The 21957-nt window shown below is 40.8% G+C and overlaps 2 protein-coding genes across 3 annotated transcripts; one reads left to right on the top strand and one right to left on the bottom strand.

The window, feature by feature from the left end:
• Window positions 1-3815: 3815 nt before the first annotated feature.
• On the top strand, window positions 3816-9829 carry rcvrn2 (recoverin 2). The gene is made up of 4 exons (XM_050047512.1): window positions 3816-3955; window positions 4077-4612; window positions 7628-7739; window positions 8262-9829. Exons 2-4 carry the CDS (start codon window positions 4232-4234, stop codon window positions 8348-8350), a joined length of 582 nt encoding a protein of 193 aa, XP_049903469.1. The 5' UTR covers window positions 3816-3955; window positions 4077-4231; the 3' UTR covers window positions 8351-9829.
• A 561-nt stretch (window positions 9830-10390) lies between these two features.
• Window positions 10391-21857, bottom strand: si:ch211-149k23.9 (germ cell-specific gene 1-like protein). 2 transcript variants are annotated; one of them, XM_050047470.1, is made up of 8 exons: window positions 21262-21857; window positions 18546-18590; window positions 17331-18388; window positions 12502-12684; window positions 12321-12368; window positions 12046-12198; window positions 11824-11935; window positions 10391-11725 (listed from the first exon to the last, which is right to left on the bottom strand). In XM_050047470.1, exons 3-8 carry the CDS (start codon window positions 17524-17526, stop codon window positions 11353-11355), a joined length of 1065 nt encoding a protein of 354 aa, XP_049903427.1. In that variant the 5' UTR covers window positions 17527-18388; window positions 18546-18590; window positions 21262-21857; the 3' UTR covers window positions 10391-11352. The 2 variants fall into 2 exon arrangements, with proteins under 2 accessions (XP_049903427.1, XP_049903426.1); XM_050047469.1 differs by lacking the exon at window positions 21262-21857 and having other exon boundaries at window positions 18546-18819.
• Window positions 21858-21957: the final 100 nt, after the last annotated feature.

The raw sequence follows: 21957 nt of genomic DNA, 5'->3' as shown, positions 1-21957 counted from the left end.
AGATATTTCTAGATGTGTTGACTTCTACTATCACGAAACTTTCACCTGTCACTGCACTATTTTTAATGTGTGTTAGAGGTTACAGCCTGCAAAATAAATATATATCCTGGTTATTGTTGCAAAGCACTGTAAAAGCTGCTATAACGTGTTATCATTCCTTTATTAAATAAGTGTCATTATTGTGTTTAGTTGCTAAAGATTGTGCTTCAGCATCCACGTTACATGAACCCTCACCTTCACCACAAGCAGAAAAACATTGCACACAAATCCTTTGCTTGCTTTAGCTCTAGCTATTAGTCGAGCCCAGGGTACAGGTCAGGTATCACAGGGTGTTTTGTGGAGAGGAGGGGTAATGCTATTGGCTGTGGCACTCACAGGATGATGATGATGGTAATTGGCTAGTGCTGGATTGGGTGGGATGGGGCAGGTCAGCAGTAATCCAATAGATGGACTCACTGAGAGCTCGCTGACCTGGAACACGTATGTTGAGGGTCTCTGTACCAGACTACAACAGCGTCTGCCCTTCTTACGGCTTCTAAGAATTCATGGTGTCTTTGAGAGCCTAATTAGATACGCCATCAGTTTGGTTTGGTAACCTCTCTGTGCAACTGAAGTCCAAACTAGTCTGACTCATGCCGACTGCATTAAAGATAACAGGTGCAAAACAGCATCTATCCCTGCAGTCTACCTACAAACAGGCCGCTCTTAAGTAAGCTGACAAGATAATAACTGACCCATCCCGTGTGCTACACAATGAGTAACAGCTACTACCATCAGGGAGGAGGTTTAGAGTACCACACTGTTGATCGAATAGATTTTAAATACTCTTTTATCTCTTCTTTAATTAAAAAGAATTCATCATCTAATAAATTTAAGCATCAGAGTATGTTTTATTATTATGTCCTGTCTTGTTTCCTGTAGCTGTTTTGCCACTGCCTTTTATGTATGTGGACTTTGTTGCATGGATGCAGCATGGGGGGAAGCCCAATCCAAATTCCCAACAACATGGGACGATGAAGTGAAAGAAAAACCTGCTGCAAAATACGACATAAATAATAATCATATATACACACTTAAGTGTACATAAGAAGTGCTACCGCTGCCGTCAACTTGTGCTTTCACATGTCCTGTTACAACATACACACCCTTGTACACATTTGTCTCATATAAACTCTGCCTTACGCCCCCGCATCCATGCCGAGTTAGTCTGAAACAGTAGTTAAGACAATCAAGATAATACTTTCAGTCTAATCAGAGCGGACACACAGAACACAGACTGATGATGCAAATGTGTCAGCCAAGTGTAATGAAGTGAGTTTAATGTTCTGTGACGCCTCCTGTAGGCTGATGGCTGTTGACAATAAAGATGGAGACCATATACAGAGAAATGCCCACAGGACTGGGACTAAGTTACATGGTACTGGGTAGAAACTTTCAAACCTTTGAAAATAAAGGCAAAGTCATGTGCGTGCATGTTTGTGTCAGTCTGTACATATAACAGGGCTCCTTTAGTGCATGAAACAATACGATGTGGAGGGAAAAGTCAAGACTGGACCAAAAAGGCTAAAGAGAAGAAGAATTTGGCAGGCCAAGGGGTGTTAACTGGTCTTGATGATAACCATGGTATCTAAAAATGAAATATTGATATCATGTTAATAATTCACATACTGCATAACAATATTGTGTAAATAATCCAGCCCATCTTAAATCATTTCAGTTTCATTCTTGCTCTTTTTTCCCTACTTCAACACCATCTGGTTGCCTTTTCAATATCCATTAAGTGTAATTGCTATTTTTGTACACTTATGGTTAGAGACTCTCTCTCCACCTCCCTACACTTGTATTTTGAGTGTAATTCATTTTGCAAAAAAGAGACAAAACTATAGACTGTCTAATATAATCAACGTAGCTATCATGATGTCACCCATTTGTTTGTGGACTTCTGTTTTGAAGCCTTGAGTTTGGCATTTCAGCTGTCATCACATCTCGTGTTTTTTGGAGCTAGAAGTGACCATATTTTTATGAGAAGGTGGAGCTCACTCAAAGTGGCCCTGCCATTAATTAGGTGTAACTGGGGCCCTTCTGTGTGGAGTTGGTATGTTCTCCCCATGTCAGCGTGGGTTTTCTCCAGGTTCTCGGGGTTCCTCCTGCAGTCCAAAGACATGCAGGTTAACTGGTGACTCCAAACTGCCCATAGGTGTGAATGTGAGCGTGAACGGTTGTCTCTGTCTATAGCAGCTTTTCCACTGCCTGTTCAAGTCAGGAATATCACATTGTTACGCCACCTCACTGCGCTGTATATAAGGTATGATCACAGAATGGGGGGACAGAGTGGTCTCGCCTTTCGTCCGCCAGAGGAGGTAGTAACAGTGCTAAAATTGTGTCTGTATGAACAGGACAGCCTGCAGGATGGGATCATGGGCGGCACAGGTGTGACGTCTTGACAACATGTTATGTGTGCTACCCAAAGCAGGAAATTTATAAGGTGGCTGTTAGCAGTTAGCAGCTAACCCAAAGAAGAAGACCAGCAGCTGAAAATGTCCTAAATTGGGACAACAATGAGGTCTGGGAGCCGCGATGCAGTGTATAATCACACACTGAAGCGAAATGATGCTGCCATTGTTTGGCTCTGTGTAAAAATGCAAAGGAGGCATAAAGAAGGGACTTTGTAGCCGCCCTATAGCACGATCTCTGTGTAAAAAGTGCTTATGTGTTAGCCCTGTAATAGTCTGGCGATCTGTCCAGGGCGTATCCCGCCTCTCGCCTAATAATAATAATGTCAGCTGTGAACCCAACCCAACCCTCCAGGGACCCTTAACAGTATTTTTTGTACCAGGCCCAGACATGTTTATATCTGCTGTAAAGGTGGGCATTTTACCATGAGGATTGACTTGATTTTTGAAGCCAGCTCCAAGTGGCCATTCAAAGAACTGCAGATTCTGGCACTTCTGCGTTGGCTTCATTTTTCAGCCCTAGAGGTTACTGCTTGGACAAAACGCACAATAAACAAAGTTAAAAATGACTTGGACAGATAGCATTATTTATTTATTTAAATTTTCTTCAGATATCGTGATAATATAGTTATCGTGAACTCTTTTGGCCATGACAATTGATTAGTGAGAGTCTGATATTGTGCCAGCCCTACAGACCAACAACAAAAACATAATTTTGCAGAGTAAGAAAACATGTCCGAAACGTCTTAACATTCAGCTCAGTAAAACAAACCCAGACTAATGACACAAAAGTCAGTAAAAGGATGTCATGTAGGACAAGAAGGAGGTCATATGACGGCCAGCAGTGAAGATGATGCTAGGGGCATAGGTGGGATTGGAGGTGGAGGGGGGAGTTAAACTTCCTGGACAGATGGTAGTCTGGTATTAGATGTCAGTGGTCAACTAAACCCATTGAAAGGCCACTACTGAAATAGCAGACATACTGCTGAAGGGCCTAAAGCTAGCTTTGAAAAGACCCCACGTGGAGCCATGTGAACATGTCTGCTAATCTGTTGGTCAAAAATAACTTTTATGTTTTTATTATTCTGTGGCATGCAAACACTTGCTAGCTTCATGAAGGGGTTGTAACCACGAGGATACAGTGAAATGTATTAGATTTCTGTTGATTGATTAATACTGAGTTATTAAGTAAGACTATAACTTCTTGGATACACTACCACAAGGTGTAACTCAAAACTCCTACACTTTATAAATAACATAACTGGGGAAATAAACACTGTTATATACCATAGATCTTTCTAGATTTCCAGACCCAATAGAGAAAAGTCGGATCCGGGGGTTCGTTTTAGTCAAAAGCTCAGCCAGGTTAAATCCCGCATTAACACGATTAACCCACTCGTCCATGGTAGGAGTGTTTCCCCCTGCCCTCCTTATCTCTCACTGTCTTACTGTCAAGACACACACTCAATTCTGCAGCCATCGTCTGCCTGCACAACACACAGGTAAGCTTCCCTATTTTATTTCAGATCATCCTCCCAATGTAATTTACTGAGTAACAACCAATTTAGGATTTCATATGTGGACTGTACCATATTTGTAAATCTTTTTTTTTTCCTCTTGCAGGGTTCTCTTTGGCCTCTAAGATCAAGACAAGAGGTCAAGCCAGTGGTAAAATATTTTGAACAAAGGAGAAGTTCAAGTGGGACAAAGAAGAAAAACTCAGGTGGCAAATATTTGCCAGTGAGTTTGTCAGAACAAAGACACTGAAAGCAACGACCATGGGAAATACCACCAGTAGCGCATTATCAAAGGAGATCCTGGAGGATCTAAAGCTCAGCACCAAATTTACCGAAAACGAGATCAGCCAGTGGTACGAGAACTTTCAGACTCAGTGCCCGACGGGACGTATCACACCTGAAGAGTTCGAGCAGATCTATGCCCGCTTCTTCCCTGACAGCGACGCCAAGAGCTACGCACGACATGTGTTCCGCTCCTTTGACACCAACGATGACGGCACTTTGGACTTCAAGGAGTACATCATCGCACTGCACATGACCTCCACTGGGAAGACGACCCGAAAACTGGAGTGGGCCTTTTCGCTGTTTGATGTGGACAAGAACGGATACATCAACAAGACGGAGGTGACGGAGATCTGCCAGGTGAGGGGGAATACCTACAGTCATGTGTCAGATAATGATCAAAGGATTAGACACTTTAACTTGGTTCTAGTGTGAACAACTAAAGGTATCTACTATTCCTATGGTGCGGTCTTGCTCTAAACATTTTGCTTCTTCAGATTAATTCCTAAACATGCATCTTATCTTATGGAGAGTTGTATCAAACTATATTGACTAGGAGTACTAAAGACAGAAATGCTGTTTCATATCATTAGTACTGCTGCTATAAACATACAATATCAAAACTTCAAGCTGCTCTGTGGCTCCTCGGGGAAATGCCTGATTCTAAGTTGTCAAAGCTAAAACTGACAGACAAAATAAGAGGATTACTTGACATGCAATCCAGTACAATAGTCCTGCTGTGAATACTACTTTTTAAGGTTAGAATCAGTGGTGTAGTGGAGGGTATACGCAGTTATACAGGGTATACCCACTTCTTTTTCTGGCCATTTACAGTATGAGCCAAGAATCCATTGGAATATATAGAAGAGTACACCCATGTCCTCTTCAGTAACATACCCATCTACCTAGTCACACCTCAACTACCACTACACTACTGTTTATAATGTTTCATATTCTTGAATTTCTATGCCGATGAGATACTGATTTAACTCTCTAGTCATTTTTAAGGTTATAGTTTTGGAGAATTATTGTTGTACCGCATCACATTGTCTAGTTATCCTGGTATTTCAACACTATCTCCTAGAATTACGTTTGTATGTTACTAAACTGCTTTCTTAGTTACATTGTTGTCGCAACGTAATTGCTGCCTGGATTATGTTCAGAGACAACGCTCCTTTCAGGCAACAAAACACCACATTTATGTACCATGTAGGCTTCGCAGGGTAGGTGGTTGGGGAGGCTGGCGAGTATACAAAATGCAGTACTATGTCACCAGCACCCCAGATACAGATTCATGCCTCAGGTTTAGGCAACAAATGCAGTTTGGCTACGTTTAGAGAAAGATCGTGATTCTAGCTAAATGTTAAGAAAAAAGTAAGATTGCCTATTTTGGTAAAGACAACAACAACTGAAATACATTGCCAGAGGACATTTTGCTGATACGTTCTGTATGAACATTCTTACGACTAGCCAGGTACGTTAATTAGCAACATTTCCGCAATATGTTAATAGTAAACGTAATTTGCTCGGTATTACGTTTCCCTCAAAACGTATTTGCTGTTTCAAATTAATTATAAATAAATATAATTTCTAGGAGACGGTTGGGTACTTTGTTGAAGGAGAGTAATTATACGTACATTATGTAGGTGCAAGGCTATTAAAAAGAGCGTACATGACCAAAAAAAAAAACATGCATGCACATGTACTTCACACCACAAACTATTTGTGGTGTGAAGTACATGTGCAGGTGTTATGTTTTCCTGGTATTTTGCCCACTCCCTTTAAAGTCTGTGTAAAATGAGTTGCTATTCGTTGGAAAGTGACCATCCCTCTTATGGTATGTAGGTCCCAACACTAATTGCCATCCTAATTAGCCAGTCTATTTGAGCCTCAAACCCCTGGTAATCTCTGTGATTACAGGGTTAACTCTTAGACAATATAGGCAGTCCTACTCTTAAGCAAGACTGCTCTTGCATTGCTCTGTCTTTAGAGGGACTGCTCATCTTTGTCCCTGAGGCTAATCCATGTTTCTTTGGATCACAAGGCCGCCACTTTTGGATTCTTGAGATGTATTGATGCTAATTACATTATATAGTCATTAGCAATTGTTTTCACATAATTAAAACTCTGATTTAGGTTGTATTTACTTTCTTTATCTTCTGTTTTAAGAGGAATGATATAGAATTGTAAGAGGTTTAGACAGATCAGCTGAGTATCCAGCTGGCATTGTAATGGGATTGCATGCCTGGCCAACTGGACTGAGGCCATGTGCATCACGTTTACAACCAGTGCACAAAATAGCCACTTTTTAAAGCCACCCTGCCAAAAGTTCAACAACCTTTAACAGAATTAGACTCTGTGGAGAGGAGGACGATAAACAGATCTGCCATGCACAGAAACTAACATCATTATAACAGAGAGATAATCCAGTGATATCTGGTTTCATCTGTGGGTTCGAATAAGTGAGTGAGGAGGGCAGAATTAGCCAAATATTAATTTAGTCTAGTATAGTAAACCACAATAATATGGTAGACAAGTTAACAGAGGGTGTGAATACAGTGTATCTGTGAGAGTATCCACATTTATATGTGATACAGATCTGATTTTATTATTTAAAATTGACTGCTTGTCATCTATAAGATCACAGTGTGAACTACAGACCACACGATCAGAGGGGCAAGATGGAGGGACAGTCCAGTGAGAAAAGAGAGGACATCTTGGTGTTTGGCCTGTGGCCTGAGTCTTGGCACTAATCCATGTTAATCTAGGTGTCTTAAATGTGGGAGATGAGTGCTTCCTCTCTAAGTGGGACACACACTTAAAGGCCTGAACCTAAAGTGCACCGTCATTTAGTCATTTACAATCTGCTGGATTTTAAGTGGCATATTCCAGATTCACTGTCTTGGAGAAATGACACACAGGCCGTGGGCTGCTTGATTGTACACATTGTTTACATATAAGCTGTGATGGGCAAGCCCTCCAGGACTGCTCTCGTAGCTGCATTTGGTCGGCAGATCAGACGTCGTGTGGGGATTGCAGGCTACATTTCCTGTGAGATGTAATTGTAGGCTACTTGATTTGTCTGTATACAGACAAATTGTTAAGAGTATACAATGGCTAATGACAGTAATCAGGGACGAGACACAAGAGAGAGTGTTGGCCTTTAGCTTTTCTCTAAATGTCAAGTTGTTTTGCATCAGACGCTCTCTAAACCCCAAGACACTAATTAACTTGAGCTTACTCACTTGTCCTACAGGCTAAACGCCTCTTGGCTTGCACACATTCATTTCTTGTGCGGTGTTGATGTTCCATACATTATTTGTTTGAGAGAAATGATGCGGCATTATCACCAATCTTATACCCAACCCCCTTCAGGCCATATTTAAGCTGATCCCAAAGGAGGAGCAGAGCAGGCTACGAGAGGATGAGAACACACCCGAGAAGAGAGCCAACAAGCTGTGGTCTTACTTCGAAAAGAAAGACAACGGTAAAGGGAATTACATACATGTGTGTCTGTGTTTTGTGTCCCCGTAGTGCATGACAGGTCACTGTGTTCTTATCGCTGTGTACTTAATGTTAGAGGGAGATAAAGTCGGTGTATAAGCCCTTACTACCTTTCCTCAGCAGCTGTTCTTGCATCCTGTAGTGAAGATTACATTTTGCAGCTGTTTGGCTTCACAGTAATACGAGCAATAAATCCACCTGGGGGCACATCCCAACATCACATGTGTCATGCAAGCTTTATTATGTATGTACCAGCCATATTTCATGACTCCACTGCATTGCATGCTACTGTCATACACACACACACACACACACACACACACACACACACACACACACACACACACACACACACACACACAAACACACACACATACACACACAGGAGATAAGACCGGATTTCTTAGATAACATACAGACGCATTATTCAACCTCATGTTTACCCCTCATGCCTGACCGTATATCTTGTTTACTGTTTTCACTTCCTTTGTTTTTTCCCTCACAGAGCGACTGGCTGAAGGAGAGTTCATTAAAGGAGTGATTGAAAATGAGAATGCAATGCGTCTTATCCACTACGAACCAATGAAACAATAAAGTCATTCCTGTTTCTTCCCCTCTCCTTTCTCTCGTTAGACTCTACCAAACAATTTTTCTCCTCTTCCCTTCGAGCCTCAGAGGCTTCCTCCTCCATCGTCTTCAATCTGCTTTGTGTAAATACTCCTCTCTGCAGTGTCTTGGTTGCAACTAATTTTTCAGTATGTTTCGCTCATGTCATGTTGTTTTGTTTATTGATGAATTTGTTCTATTAGAGGCTAAAAGAGGCAAATGAAGATGTAGTGTTTGAAATGTGTGTGCAGCTAAAAAGAAGATTTACAGTGACTATTATTAAAGCGATATATAATATATAGGCAGGTGCTATTTGCACCCAGGTGTCCGTAGCCAACAACGCCATTTGCACTCAGGGTAGAACAGCTAATGTGGCTATTTACACTTGTGTGTATTCCTGGGCATCCTGTGTCGAAATACAACCAGTCTTTTCAACTATTCTGCTTAAGTTTATGTACATAGTGTGCATTCAGCAGGGTTATACATCCTACAAATTGAAAACAAGTCAACTAAATTTAAAGGTGATAAGCCAGTGTTGATTGAGACAGGATTCAATCCCAGTCTCCTGTGTGAAAGTCCTGTGCTTGACAAATTCATTGACCACATCTAACCCCATACGGGTCGGCCAGTCTGGTCCGTGGTCAGTGTTTACTTTTTCAAGTAACAATCGCGGTCCCAGAGAGTGAGTGACCTGACAGTGCGTTCATAAATTTACTCTGACGCTCTACACTAAAACGAGAGCCCCATTTGTTGAAGACACGGAGCTTTATATTTCTATGTGAATTAACGAACGTTTAAGTTAATCGCACATTCACTCCGCTCGGCTCTTTGATTCTCCAAGAGTGTGGTGCTCTGGATAACCAAACGGTATAATCTGACAGCATTACGAATTTACAAACGGTCCAGTTTGAGTATTTCTGAACGCACCACTTGCATTATCTTCCGTCATAGTCTAAAACAAGCCAACAGAACTTGCTAGCTAGTGCTAGCTAATGTCTGTGGAGCATCGTTTTGCCCCCAGCTAAGCCCCACCCCACCAAAAAAAGTCATACTGTTTACTAACAGTAAAAGGGTCTATACTAATTGTTTCAGATCTTGGCTCTTTAACGTGACGTGTTCTAGCCAATCAAAGCACACAGTGGGATTCATAATAATTGGTCATAGGAATGGGTCTGAATGGCTGAAAAGCTGCAGTGTGACTATTCTCACCTGGGTGCAAAAACACACTCCATAATATATATATATATATATGTAAAGAATGTGTATGATAAATATTGTACTATTGTTAATCTTTTAAATAGTACAAATTTTGGCTCTGGAGAAATTAATGCTAATAACAATTATATAAATACAGTATAATACCTGATTAAGTTTTTTTTACATTACTGGAAATGTCTTAATAGAGGTCGTAGCTCTCACATGTTGTACTCTATTCACTGTACAATCAATTAAAGGTTTTCTCTAAAATCTGTGCTTTGAAAATCAATTTATTTGTCTTTCCCATGAAACAATAAATTCCTCTATGACCCAGAAACATGCTGTGTAATAAAATACTGGAGGTTGACAAAACTGACGCTTTCCCAACAGGAAATTCAAGAGTATCCCACATGTAAAACCTTCAACATTCAAGGTGAATTTTGAAACATTTATTGAGAGATCTTTGTCTGTATAATGTGACGTTAAACACAGTAAATACCTGAATGTAACATCCATTTAAAAACTGTTATTTCCCTGAAAGTGTGTTTTCGTGGTGCAGATCGTTTGTGTTTTTGTGTCTGTGCAGTGTCTGGGTGTGCGTGCCTGCGTTTCTTTCCAACTTTCATGCTGACCCCCCACAACCTGCTCCCCCCTCCATCCCTTCACATGCCTTCCATCTCTCCTCACTCTATTCCTCCTCCTTCTTTCCATCCAACTCGGGATTACTGGTTTACACATAATCTTCTGTTCAACATCAGAGAGCAGACTTTTCAAAATCTCCGTAATCTTTCTATCACTACGTGTCTATCGTACGGGGTTTGTCTGTGCATCTGCAGGGAGAGTGTTTGTTGTAGCCTCTGGTGTACATAAAGTTTGTCACAAGAGAGAGAAGAGCTTGAAAAAGGAAACATGCCCCACTCAGATAAATGAGAATATATTTCAGTATTTACTCTAAAGGACAGGCTGATCCGTTTAGGTATCAACAGGAGAAGAAACATCCAACCTGTCTATGCAGTGAAATGATCATTGCGATAATCTGTCCTGATACATTGCATGTTAAAGGTTCTGTATGTAACTTTGTACCAGTATTAATTGGTTTTTATTGACAGTGGTGAACAGGTTGTAATGTAACTTAAAAAGTGAGACTTTCCTCGACTTTCTCAGTTGTCTCTAGCAGGCTGTGGATCAACTTCTATGTAGAGGACTCAGTCCAAATTCTTATCAAACAGTTCAATGGATGTGACGTAATGCGCGTTGCTGAGTTCCTTGCCTCTCTCAAGCTCCACTACAGTGTGGAGCAGAGTCCATGTTTCCTGCTTCCGTTAGGCCTCTATACAGTTTGCAGCAGCGGCCCGACAGAAGACAGATCTTCACTTAAGGACCTGTAGCAACTCAAATTTAGGACAGGATGCTGACTGCTGTTCACTTAACTGAGGTGTCACAAAAGGATTCTCTGAAGGTTACATACAGAACCTTTAAAATATGAACAATAAAATAATATAAACATGTGTTAACATATGGAGAAACATTTACTTTGCTACCATGAGGCACTGAGAAATACCCAGAAAACATGCAGTCCTGCATGTCAGTGTGATATCTATACACTGTAGTCTTTAACAGTTTGATCAGTTTCATTTGCCTTAAAGCGTCTTTAGTACGTCCCAACTTCACTGAAAGTCAAAGTGGAAGAAAAGAAAAACTGGATCTGTTTGCTCACATCGATCCTCCTCCAGCACGGTGATAGTGTCTTTACGTTTTTCAGCCCTTAAAAGTTGATGGATATAAATGATCCTCTAACAAGGTGAATCGACTCGGTCCATGGCCTCATCCATCTCATCCATCTCTCTCTCACAGTCTTCACACCCCTCTGGCCCGCAGCCTCCTACTAATACCAGCGTTGGTACGTCCCCATTGCCCACTCCAACCACACTCCCGTTCGGGGCCCACGCTACGTCAATCATACCGTCTGGACACTGCAACAGGCCGCTGACGGAGTAGAGCCCGCCCCCTGGAACAACTTCATCATAGGCGGGAGCGTGAGTGGCGGCTCTTGCTTCCTCCAAACGGAGCCTCTGTCTGCGACGGAGCTCGATGATGGTCTTTGTGTAGGAGTTGAGTGTGACCACAGCGGCCCCCATACAGCAACTGAAGGACACCCAGGCAAGACTGAGAAGGGAGGAAAGAAACACGTCATCAGAGCCTATAGATAACTTTGTATGTACGTGCATTAAAAGCACAGGCGTCTCTAAAGAGCAGCCACCTACGCAAATGACCAGCCGTAGTCCCAGGACTGAGGCCTCCAGTCTTTGGGGCCCACAATGACTGTCATCTGAAATACTGTGGTGTACATCATATGGGCCACCATCCCAAGAAGACCTACGTAGAGAGAAACATATAAAAACCAGACAGAATAAAGAGCCATGCAAATCGAAAAGGTTATATGGATAAGGAGGTGGTTATAAAGTTAGTGAAAGAACGAGTCTCACCTGATAACACGGTACAAATCGCTGCGTACGCATTGATTTTTAGCGAGTGCATCTCTTTATGGGAACACAAGACTTCCAGCCACATCAGTAAGAAGCCCATCCCCAGCAGGCCGATGTACGTAAACTCTGAAATAACTGACAGCCAGAGCACACCTGCAACATTTGAAAGCACATACACAATTGATGCACATGGATCCATATTGAAAATATCAATAAAAAGGGGTCAAAATAATGATAATTTCGTGGTTTTATATTTCAGGTGATACACAGCTCACCTTGTGTTTCTCCAGGTGTTAAGTCTATAAAGCTCCGACATTTCTCCCCTGCCGACCAAATTTACAGATACGAACAAAATAAATACAATAAACATTTCTTTGAGTTCAAATTAAAAGATATTGTGACCAGGCGCTAGTGTATTAGTTTATGTGTGATTGGACGTGCGGTTTGTGGCCTCACCATCGTTGTGTTTCTCGCAGCTTTCCCAGAAACCAGTGTGGAAGTATCTAAAAGCAAACTTGTCTTCTCCCGTCTCCCAGATGTATTGAACTGCATTGGCCAGCTGTCTCTGTCTGATCCGGGCCAGCTCGTCCCTCCTGGCTGGAGACAGTGTGCGGTTGAAGGGGTTCTGAGTGGGACTCTCTGTTTGACAGAACAAGAGGAAGACAATGAGGAGAGCATTTTAGGAACATTTTTGTACCTGCCTATACTTCATAGGATGATAGAGTTAATGGCAGGAGCACAAAAATGCACTTGGTGGACCATCAACTCACAGACTTTGGTTCAATCCCAGAACACCTTTTACCCCTCTGTTTTGCACGTTAACATCTAGGGTAGAGTATCATGAATTCTGTTGGGACAGACGGGTAGTGAAAAGTGATAGAGCTTGATAGTTTTCGGCGGCACACTCCAAAGTTTTGAGAAAGAGTTGTGAGAAATCACTGCCAAGATGGCTGCACAAGTAACAGAAGAAACACAAAATGTATTTTCTTTATAATTAAGATTTAAAACAACAATAACCATCATATTATCTTAGTTTAATGTTGTTTCAATGTATTATGGTCCTTTTCTTTGTCCCTTTCTTTCCATAGAAGTAGCCTCTGCTGATGTTTTCGGTAGCTAACTAACTAGCTAGCTAACGTAACATTGTTATTGCTGATTTGTGCATGACGGTCCTGCGTTTTGACATACGCATATGATGCCCGAAATTAACTTAAGTAGAGCAGCAAAGTTGTTCAACTTGTAACCGCTCCTCTAATATCAGACTGGCAGGATAGGACAGGCCCCCACGAAAGCTGCTCAGCCTTTTGGCAAACTTTTCCCGCTATTCACGCTATTGCAACATAAAGAATTGTGGCCAAAAAAGCGTTTTCCCATAGACCACCATTACACAAGAGACGTCTGTAAAACTGTTGACAGGACACCTAAAACTGCAAACAATGTTAATTATGAATTTTTCTCCAATGAATTCTTGAACCATGGAGGTTTTTTCTATTTGTAAAACTTTCCAGGAAGCTAGAAAACTTTTTTGGTGTATGTGCCAGGTGAGCAACTCCATTGGAAAGAACAGTGTCGAGTTATTATTGAAATCTATGGGATAGGAGCAAACGATTGCAAACGTTAGCCTACAGAGCACTGCTAGTGGCCTGGAAATGATTGTTGACTTGTTTGATCGATTGATAGCATGAAATTTCAGTTGTAAACAAATTGCAAGCATCCGTATTTTTCTATCTCCATGGCAAGTGATGAAATCAATACTGCCATAGTCACACCTGTTTATGTAAAAGCCAACTACTGATGATGTATCAGGGTCTTGAAGGGTGATCCCATTTCATAGGAGATGATTTTAACTATTTCACCCTTGTAACCCATTGTACCCCTTGCCAAGGAGCAAACTTCTAATAGCTATGACTATAACTATCTAATAGGCTCTTTAACTGAAGATTTTCCATTGGGAAAAATGCAATGCACCAAAAGGTCAGAGAATTAAATGACAAACACACACTTTGCGTGCAGACGTGTGTTGATGCAGAATTGATGGAAATTAAAATGGAGTATGTGCTTCAGAATGAGATGGCTACTGTACTTAACAGTGTGCACAAAACAAGTCTTAATCACACCATGGCCTCGAAAGTAACACGCCTCTGTGTTTTCCAGTCACACGCAGGCTTGTCAGGCAGCACCCTGTATCAAAAATGCGCTGGCTGGAACATATCTCCAGAGACATATAGAGATACAGAAACATGCGTGCATACATCCATGTGTGTATTTGTAAATCATGTCTAGAAGCATAAGGGAGAGTCAAATCCACCACTGTAAAGGTAGATCTTTCTGTATGAGTACACAAAGTACATGCAGCGATCAAAGATGATTCCTCGGTGCAGTAAGAGCGGTTAATCTCATTGTGGATTAAGCATATCTGTTGAGAAAATAAAAACCAGGCAGCAGGCAGTGCACTATGCCCCACGGACCAATAAACCTTTGGCATCTATCCTCACACCCCGCAGATTTATACTAAGCCATAATTCACTGTGGGACCTAGGTATGTGCAAAAAGAGATTAAAAAACATCAAACCAAGGACATTCAGTTTCTCACATGGGGAGAAGCCTGTCAGTTTATCCACTCAGATTAGTTTGAGGTATTGGTTGTTATGCAGTGACAAGAAATTCAGTACTTGTGTAATCAGGTTCAAAAGTCAAGGCCAAAATTTTGTTAAAGTCAACGTCATAAAGCTGCATTTTATATCTTTGGCGCGTTTTGGAAGACTCATGAGACGATGCATGACAATAAACTGACCACACGAACAGACACTCAAACAAAGATGAGACATAATATACTGAATGCACAATTAAAGAGACAGTATCGCTTTGTCAGCTGTGTCTTGTCATCTTCTGTCCTTACTGGGTTTTTTTATGTGTAATTGATGTTGTTTCTAACTGTTTGTCTGTTTTTATATTTGTTTCTGGGTTTTTTTTGTATTTTGTATCTGTTCTTATATTTTGGTATTTATCATTCTATTTATGTGGTATTGTAATTTTCACAGTGTTCTTGTAAAGCACTTTGGTGACTTCTGTCTTTTTAAATGTGCTATAGAAATAAATGTGACCTTGACCTTGACCTTACTGTTACATCACATATATTTTTTGCTTTCTGTTAAAACCTGGCAGCTCATCACCTCTTTAAACCACCGGAAACATCTGCCCTCAAAAAACACACAACAGCGATGTGTCTCTCCAGAAATCATGACCCGAAATGATTATGACATTGATCATGATCCATGAGTAGATGCACGCTTCCTTCTGTGCCATGATACAGTTGGCGGGTGTAGATTGGCACAAAGAAAATAGTTCCTACATGAAACTGCTTTTATGCTGCTAGGTATAAAGCAGCATAAAATGGAGATACTCAAATACAAGTATCTCAACATTTATCTTAAGTACAGTACTTTATGTTCCACGGTGGTGAATGGGAGTATTTTACAATATTAAGCTTTGAGCTGGCCTGAAGCAGAAGAAGACTGAATGACAAAAAGTTGCCAGGTGACTGATCCCAGTATCTGTTGCAACATGTTTGCAGGCTTATCAGTTTGTCATAAACTCATCCTACATGACGTCAACAGTTAGGTGATGTTTTCCTGTCATTAGACTTGCAATAGTCAGGAATGATGTGACTGTTGAAACCGTACCGACCAGGTTCCACCCGTCACACTCCACATGTTACTGTCTTTCAGACATATACTCTCAACAGGATAATGCATCATTGTTTTAAACTGCTTTAAGAAATGCTGTTCCAATTACAATCAGTTATTTGTAACAGTGTCATTGTTACTTCTTAAAAATGGGCACAATTACCATTATTTGACAAAGAAAAAATCCTGACTCCAGGTCTTCTTCCAAACTCTTTCTGAAGCTTTCAACTGCATTTCACAGCCCACATCAGCAGACCAAACTGAGATGTGATTGAAAGCTCTTTCTGAAGGAAAAAGCGATTAAGTAGACTTAAAGTCAAGATTAATTTGTCAAAGTACTATTCCCAAGTTCAAGAATGAGAATTAACTCATTAATGCATTCCATATTTAATGTGTTAAAGAGACAGTTCACCCAAAAATCAAATATACACATTTTCCTCTTATTTTAAGTGTCATTTATTAATCTGGACTGTTGCAATGTAAGTTACCAGGTGTTATATATCGGCCGTAGAGATGTCTGCCTTCTCTTAAATATAATGGAACTAGATGGCACTCAGCTTGTGGTGCTCAAAGCTTAAAAAAATAAATAAATACATTTGAAAAACTCAGCAGCAATGTCTCTTTCCAGAAATCATGACCCGGTTACTCAAAATAATCCACAGACCAGTTTCATTAGGATCTATTTTCTCTCTACCGAAGTACACCATGTATTACTGCGCAGAAGGAATAGTGCATCTACTGCTAACTCACTTAGCACCACTGAGCTAGCTAACATTACAGCTCAGTCAAGGAGGGCGCCTTCTGTGTTTACATATTGCCCTGTCAAGAGTATGAGGCTCTCGTCCATGAGTAGCTGCATGCTTCTTTTCTGGCAGGTGTAGTTTGTTAGAAAGAAAGTAGCTTCTCCCCACCCAGAAGGAAGCGTGCATTTACTCATGGATGAGAGACTTGTACACGACAGCCCGAAATGTACACATCAATGGCGTCTTCCTTGGCTGAGCTGTGATGTTAGCTAGCTTAGTGATGCTAGGTGAGCTAGCAGTAGATGAACAGTTCCTTCTGCGCGGTGATACAGTTGGCAGGTGTAGTTTGAACTATTTTCATTCTATGAACTTCTCCCGCCAACTGTATCATCGCACAGAAGGAAGCGTGCATCTACTCATGGATCATGATCATCAACTGCTGAGTTTTTCAAATGTATTTTTTGGCGCTTTGAGCACCACAAGCCGAGTGCCATCTAGTTCCATTATATTTGAGAGAAGACAGACATCTCTACGGCCGATATCTCCAACACTCTGCAACTCACACCAAAACAATCTAGACTGACAAATAGCACTATAGGTAAGAGGAACAATATGTATTTTTGAATAGGTGGTAAACTGTCCCTTTAACAGTAACTGTACATCTCCACCCAGCCTAAATTCTCTGCTGAGACTCAAATCATTGTCAAACTCAGGAGAGAGCTGTTTGCATAAATAGGGAGGTGCTCCTAAAAAAGTAAATAGCTATTAAAACAATTGTCAGTACACAAACAGAACACAATAAAGCTGCACAAAACAGCTTTTGATGTGTAGATGTAAAAGACAAAGTGACATCTACCTGTGGTGTAAGGCTCGCTGTTGTTCTGACCACAGTTCTTCATTTTGACGGGCGACAGGCAGAGGGGCTTGACCACCTTGTGGGTGCCCTCACACCAGTAAGAGGTGCAGAGAGCCAGGATGGAGAGGGCCAGAGCCAGAGTGGTCAAGGTCAGGGAGAGCAGGGAGCGAGAGCGACGGGACAAACGCTCCAGCATGGCCACACAGGTGAAGAGGGAGGCGGGGGGGGGAGGCCGGAGAGAGAGAGAAAGAGGGGAGAAAGCCAGGCAAAGAGGGGGCAGGTGCTGCACGTGGGGATAGGACAAAGAAGGACAGAGGGTTCAACTACTGTCACAGATGGAGCCGTGAGGGCAGCACAGATGTTTCAGGGTGGTTTAAAAGACGTGATGAGCTGCCAGGTTTTAACAGAAAGCAAAAGATAAATATGATGTAACAGTAGGGACAGAAGATGATAAAACACAGCTGACAAAGCGATACTGTAAACTCAGCGTGATTAAAAGAGAGGAAGATAAGGGGAGCGGGAGGGGAGGGAGGTGGATAAGATGCTCTGAGGTTGATACACGTGGGAAAGGACAGATGGAACGAAAAAATGAACAAGAGGGGATTTAGGTGGACGACCCTAGGAGAGATGCAAGGACATAATGGTGTGCTGGCCAGACAGCTTTAATGTGATATCCTGCTATTGATCCGTGTGGCCATACATCCCCTGACCTCAGCAGTGGTGGACCAGTTTGTCTTCACTCGATGTGACAAGAATAAAATAAAAAGAATTTATCGTTAAAAGCTGAATATCTAAAGAGGAGATAGAGGACATCCTTAAACCCATCTGGCAAGAAAGTGAAATTAAATGGTTGAATGAAACAGAGGCTAAAACCAGAGTGTCCATATGGTGACATCTAACATTGTTGGAGTCATAAACCCGCCTGAGGTCACGTACGTCCTCCAGCTGTGTTTATAAGGAGAGGTTATGGAAGAATAAGTGATGTGCTGCTAATATCTCCCTGCCTCCTGATGAACACACTCAGGCCCGCCCCTTATTACGAGCTCCACTGCTGGACCCTAAGTGGAAGAGAAGACGAGAAGAGGGGAGCACAAACAAGAGATTACTGTTTTTGATGAAATTATGGATAAACCACAGATCGAAATGAATTTTTTGCGAGTAATCCCTCATAATCTGCTTGTGTTAGGTGTGTTTTAGTGTGAAGTGTGCTCTGACCATGACTGCTGTCTGTCTCTCATGCAATATTTCAGCCAACAGCCCCTGAAACACAACAGGACAGTAGTGAAACCAATAGAATTTGCATGGGAAGTGATTCATGTTGGTTTCTATTTGAATAACAGACGGTTACAACTTTAGAAAATGGAAAGAATAAAATCTATTGCTTTGTGTTTTTCAACTGTTTTCTTTTTAAACTGCTCCTTGTTTTTGTACAGTTCACTTATTGTTTATTTTTTACGTACTGACTTTATGTTTTCCTACTGATGCTTCCTGTTTGCATTATCCCTTTGCTGCTGTAATGTTCCCAATGTCCCCGCTGTAGGATGAATAAAAGATTATCTTATCATATCTACAAAAAAATGATGCAAGGGCGACATTCATGTAGCATATGTCACAACAGATCTCATACTTCCATTGTGTATATAAACTGGGGGCTACCGTTTTAAAAGTGTAAGGACAGTGTGAGTGTCACATTTCACATTTTAATTCACTGTAAATGTGAGCCCAGTGTGAGTGATAGTGACTGGGTTTCACTTTCTTCACATTTATCTTCCCAACTGTATTTGACAGCTACAGAATTCAGGTCTTAATCATGTCTAACATCCAAAATCTTTTCAGGTGGACGTCTCTGAAGTGAGATCTTAGCAGTAAAGGGGTCCTGGACATGAAAAAGGTTCAAAGGAGAAGCACTGGACTAAAAATAAGGCAGCCTAAATACCTGCTTTATGTCATTTCTTAAATGTTAAAGACAACTATATGTTTCTATGGTTTTCAAAAGACCTTTGAGACATAACTCTTGTAATCGCCTGATATTATCACCATTGCTTACGTCAATGTCAAGACAATTTCCTTTTAAGAACATTACTCTTCGGCCCTCAGTTATAACACACTGATCGCACAGTACAGTGTGTGTGTGTGTGTGTGTGTGTGTGAATAAATTTGCGAAAGTTTACAGGTTGGATGCACACTAACCCACAGATTTTTTTTCAGAGTCTGGTTCTGCCCTGATGTTATCACCATTGTTAACTCCAATGTTAAGACAGTTTCTTCCTAAGTAAGAACATCACTCTTCAGCCTCCAGTTAAAACATATTGAACACACAGTGCAGTGTGTGTGCGATATAAATTTGCAGAAAGTTTACAGCGTGAACAACTTGCATGCACACCAATCCACAGATTTTACTAGAATTACCACCACAGCATGAAGAAGAAGAAAAAAACAATATAACTCTTACAAGAAAACAGTAAATGAAGTTTCTGTTTTTCAGATGCTTTGGCAATTTGTCTGTCTTGACAAATGTCAAGTAGCTGATTGGCCACCTTCTGGGGACAAGCTGATATTAAGTTTGTTTAGTTTCTATCCTGGAAGTGAAAATACTTTGGTGTACATCAGTCTGCCTCTTTGGCACAAGGATAGAAAATATACAGTCAAAGCTTACACACACGGTGCTTTTATGTCAGTTAAACGTATCATTATGATGAACTGGAAATCAAACAAATCAAACTGTCCTAATATAGATATTTATGGATACATTATCAATGGAACAGGCAGCTTCAGCTCTTTGTGAATAAAGCCATGAAGATGATGGACCCTGGAGTTTTATAAATTTAAGATCTTACAGAGGGAAAATGGTTCATGAATGAACTTAATCTATTTTATCTGTTATGTTTTGCTCGATTTTGTATTTGTGTACAGTGTGTATGCTATATGTAGTATGTCAGTGTGCTGTCCTCTGTCATATGTCAATTCAGAACTATAAATAATAATTTTTTTTATTTATTTATTTTTTTTAAAAGTGGCGGATTAGAAACCAGATGCCATTTGCCTCATTTGTCTGAACTCATTAGCAAAACATCTGAAAGGTGTACAATCAGTAAATCAGAAAGCTCAAATTAGGCTTAAACTTTAATAGCAATATATATTTTGGGGGCTGTAAGTCAATCATTTTCTTCATTTATTGTTTGGTCTATAGCTTTGAAAATTGTGGAAAATTCACATTAAAATTTCCCAGAGCCAAACGTCAAATCTTATCACATTAATTATTTTATCTAAACATCAGTGCAAAACTAAAATCTGTTCAGTTTACCTTCATAAATGACAAAGAAAAACATCAAATTTTCACATTTGAGAGGCTGGAACCAGCAACTACTATTTGTCATGTAAAAAAAATGAAGCGATTTGTTTTTTGGTGATTGACAAACCTGTAAGTTAATTATTTTCTCGTTTTATCATTTGGTCAGAAAATGGCGGAAAATCCATATTAATATTTTCCAGAGCCAAAGGTCAACTCTTCACATTACTTATTTTATCCAAACATCAGTGCAAAACCCAAATGACAAAGAAAAGCAGCAAATTTACCATGAGAAGCCAGAACCAGCAACTAGAATTTGTCATGTGAAAAATGACTTAAACGATTTGTTTTCCATTGATTGACAAATCTCTAAGTTAATTTTCTCGATTCATCGTTTCGTCTTTAAGTCAGAAAATAGTGGAAAATCCACATTAAAATGTTCCAGAGCCAAAAGTTAAATCTTCATCTTATTTGTTTTATCCGAGCATGACTGCAAATCAAAAATCAACTCAGTTTACCATCATAATTGACAACGAAACTTGTGTTTTTCATGTAACAAATGACTGAAACGATTAGTTCCCAGGTGATCGACTGATATCTTTAGCTCTAGTTATTTTAGAATGATCAGTGACAGGTACCTACCAAAGATCTTTTTCTTGTCCCCTGTGGTACTTCAGGTCAAACCAGTTGTGACTTCCTGCAGTCCTGTAACCCTGCAGTCTCTCTGCCCTTAATCAAAAAGCTCCTTAAGAACTATTTGCTCCATCAGGGACAGATTCTCCGTGTCACTGCCCTCTTCATCTTTCTCTGTCACCAGTATTCCTCCTCCGGGATGAGCATCAGTGACCCTTACCTCTCCGGCTGCACTCCTCCCTTTAATCCTGCTGGCCAATAGTCAGTCAGAGATGCAGGACTGCTGATGGACTGATGGAGCGACTGAGCGTCTGTCTCCACGCCACTCTACTCTCTTTTCTGTCTTTCTTGGGAATTTATGTCACAAACCCATCCTGAATCATGTAATCCCTCTAAGTCCATCTGTTACTGTAGTGCCCCCTCTCTTCCTGTGTCTGTCCCTTTTTAGACTCTGCTCCTTCGTAACCTCCCAAACCTCCCTGTGCCACCAGTCGAAGCTCCTCACCAGTTTAACTTTTAACCACATATTTAATTATAACACAACAAGAGCTGAATGAAACTGTGAACCAGTGTATCCATATGAATGGGCTTTTCCTTTTTCCTCCTCTAATCAGCACCAGTGCCGAGCAAAGCTAAATCCTGTGCCCACTAAGTTAAGTGTTTATTTTCGGGTGCCAAATGTCACGTTTAAAAAAAAATAAAAAC

Source organism: Epinephelus moara, chromosome 6 (assembly GCF_006386435.1).
Source record: "Epinephelus moara isolate mb chromosome 6, YSFRI_EMoa_1.0, whole genome shotgun sequence".
In the NCBI taxonomy this organism is placed as follows: domain Eukaryota; kingdom Metazoa; phylum Chordata; class Actinopteri; order Perciformes; family Serranidae; genus Epinephelus; species Epinephelus moara.
Note: the sequence above shows the minus strand (reverse complement) of the source record. Positions and strands in the feature narration are given on the sequence as shown.

Coding starts and splice junctions, on each gene's coding strand:
- rcvrn2 (XM_050047512.1), top strand. CDS start 4,232: ATGGGAAATACCACCAGTAGCGCATTATCAAAGGAGATCCTGGAGGAT. Junction 4,613..7,627: donor AGGTGACGGAGATCTGCCAG/GTGAGGGGGAAT, acceptor AACCCCCTTCAG/GCCATATTTAAGCTGATCCC. Junction 7,740..8,261: donor CTTCGAAAAGAAAGACAACG/GTAAAGGGAATT, acceptor TTTCCCTCACAG/AGCGACTGGCTGAAGGAGAG.
- si:ch211-149k23.9 (XM_050047470.1), bottom strand. CDS start 17,526: ATGCTGGAGCGTTTGTCCCGTCGCTCTCGCTCCCTGCTCTCCCTGACC. Junction 12,199..12,320: donor AACACCTGGAGAAACACAAG/GTGAGCTGTGTA, acceptor CAAATGTTGCAG/GTGTGCTCTGGCTGTCAGTT. Junction 11,726..11,823: donor GACTACGGCTGGTCATTTGC/GTAGGTGGCTGC, acceptor CTCCCTTCTCAG/TCTTGCCTGGGTGTCCTTCA.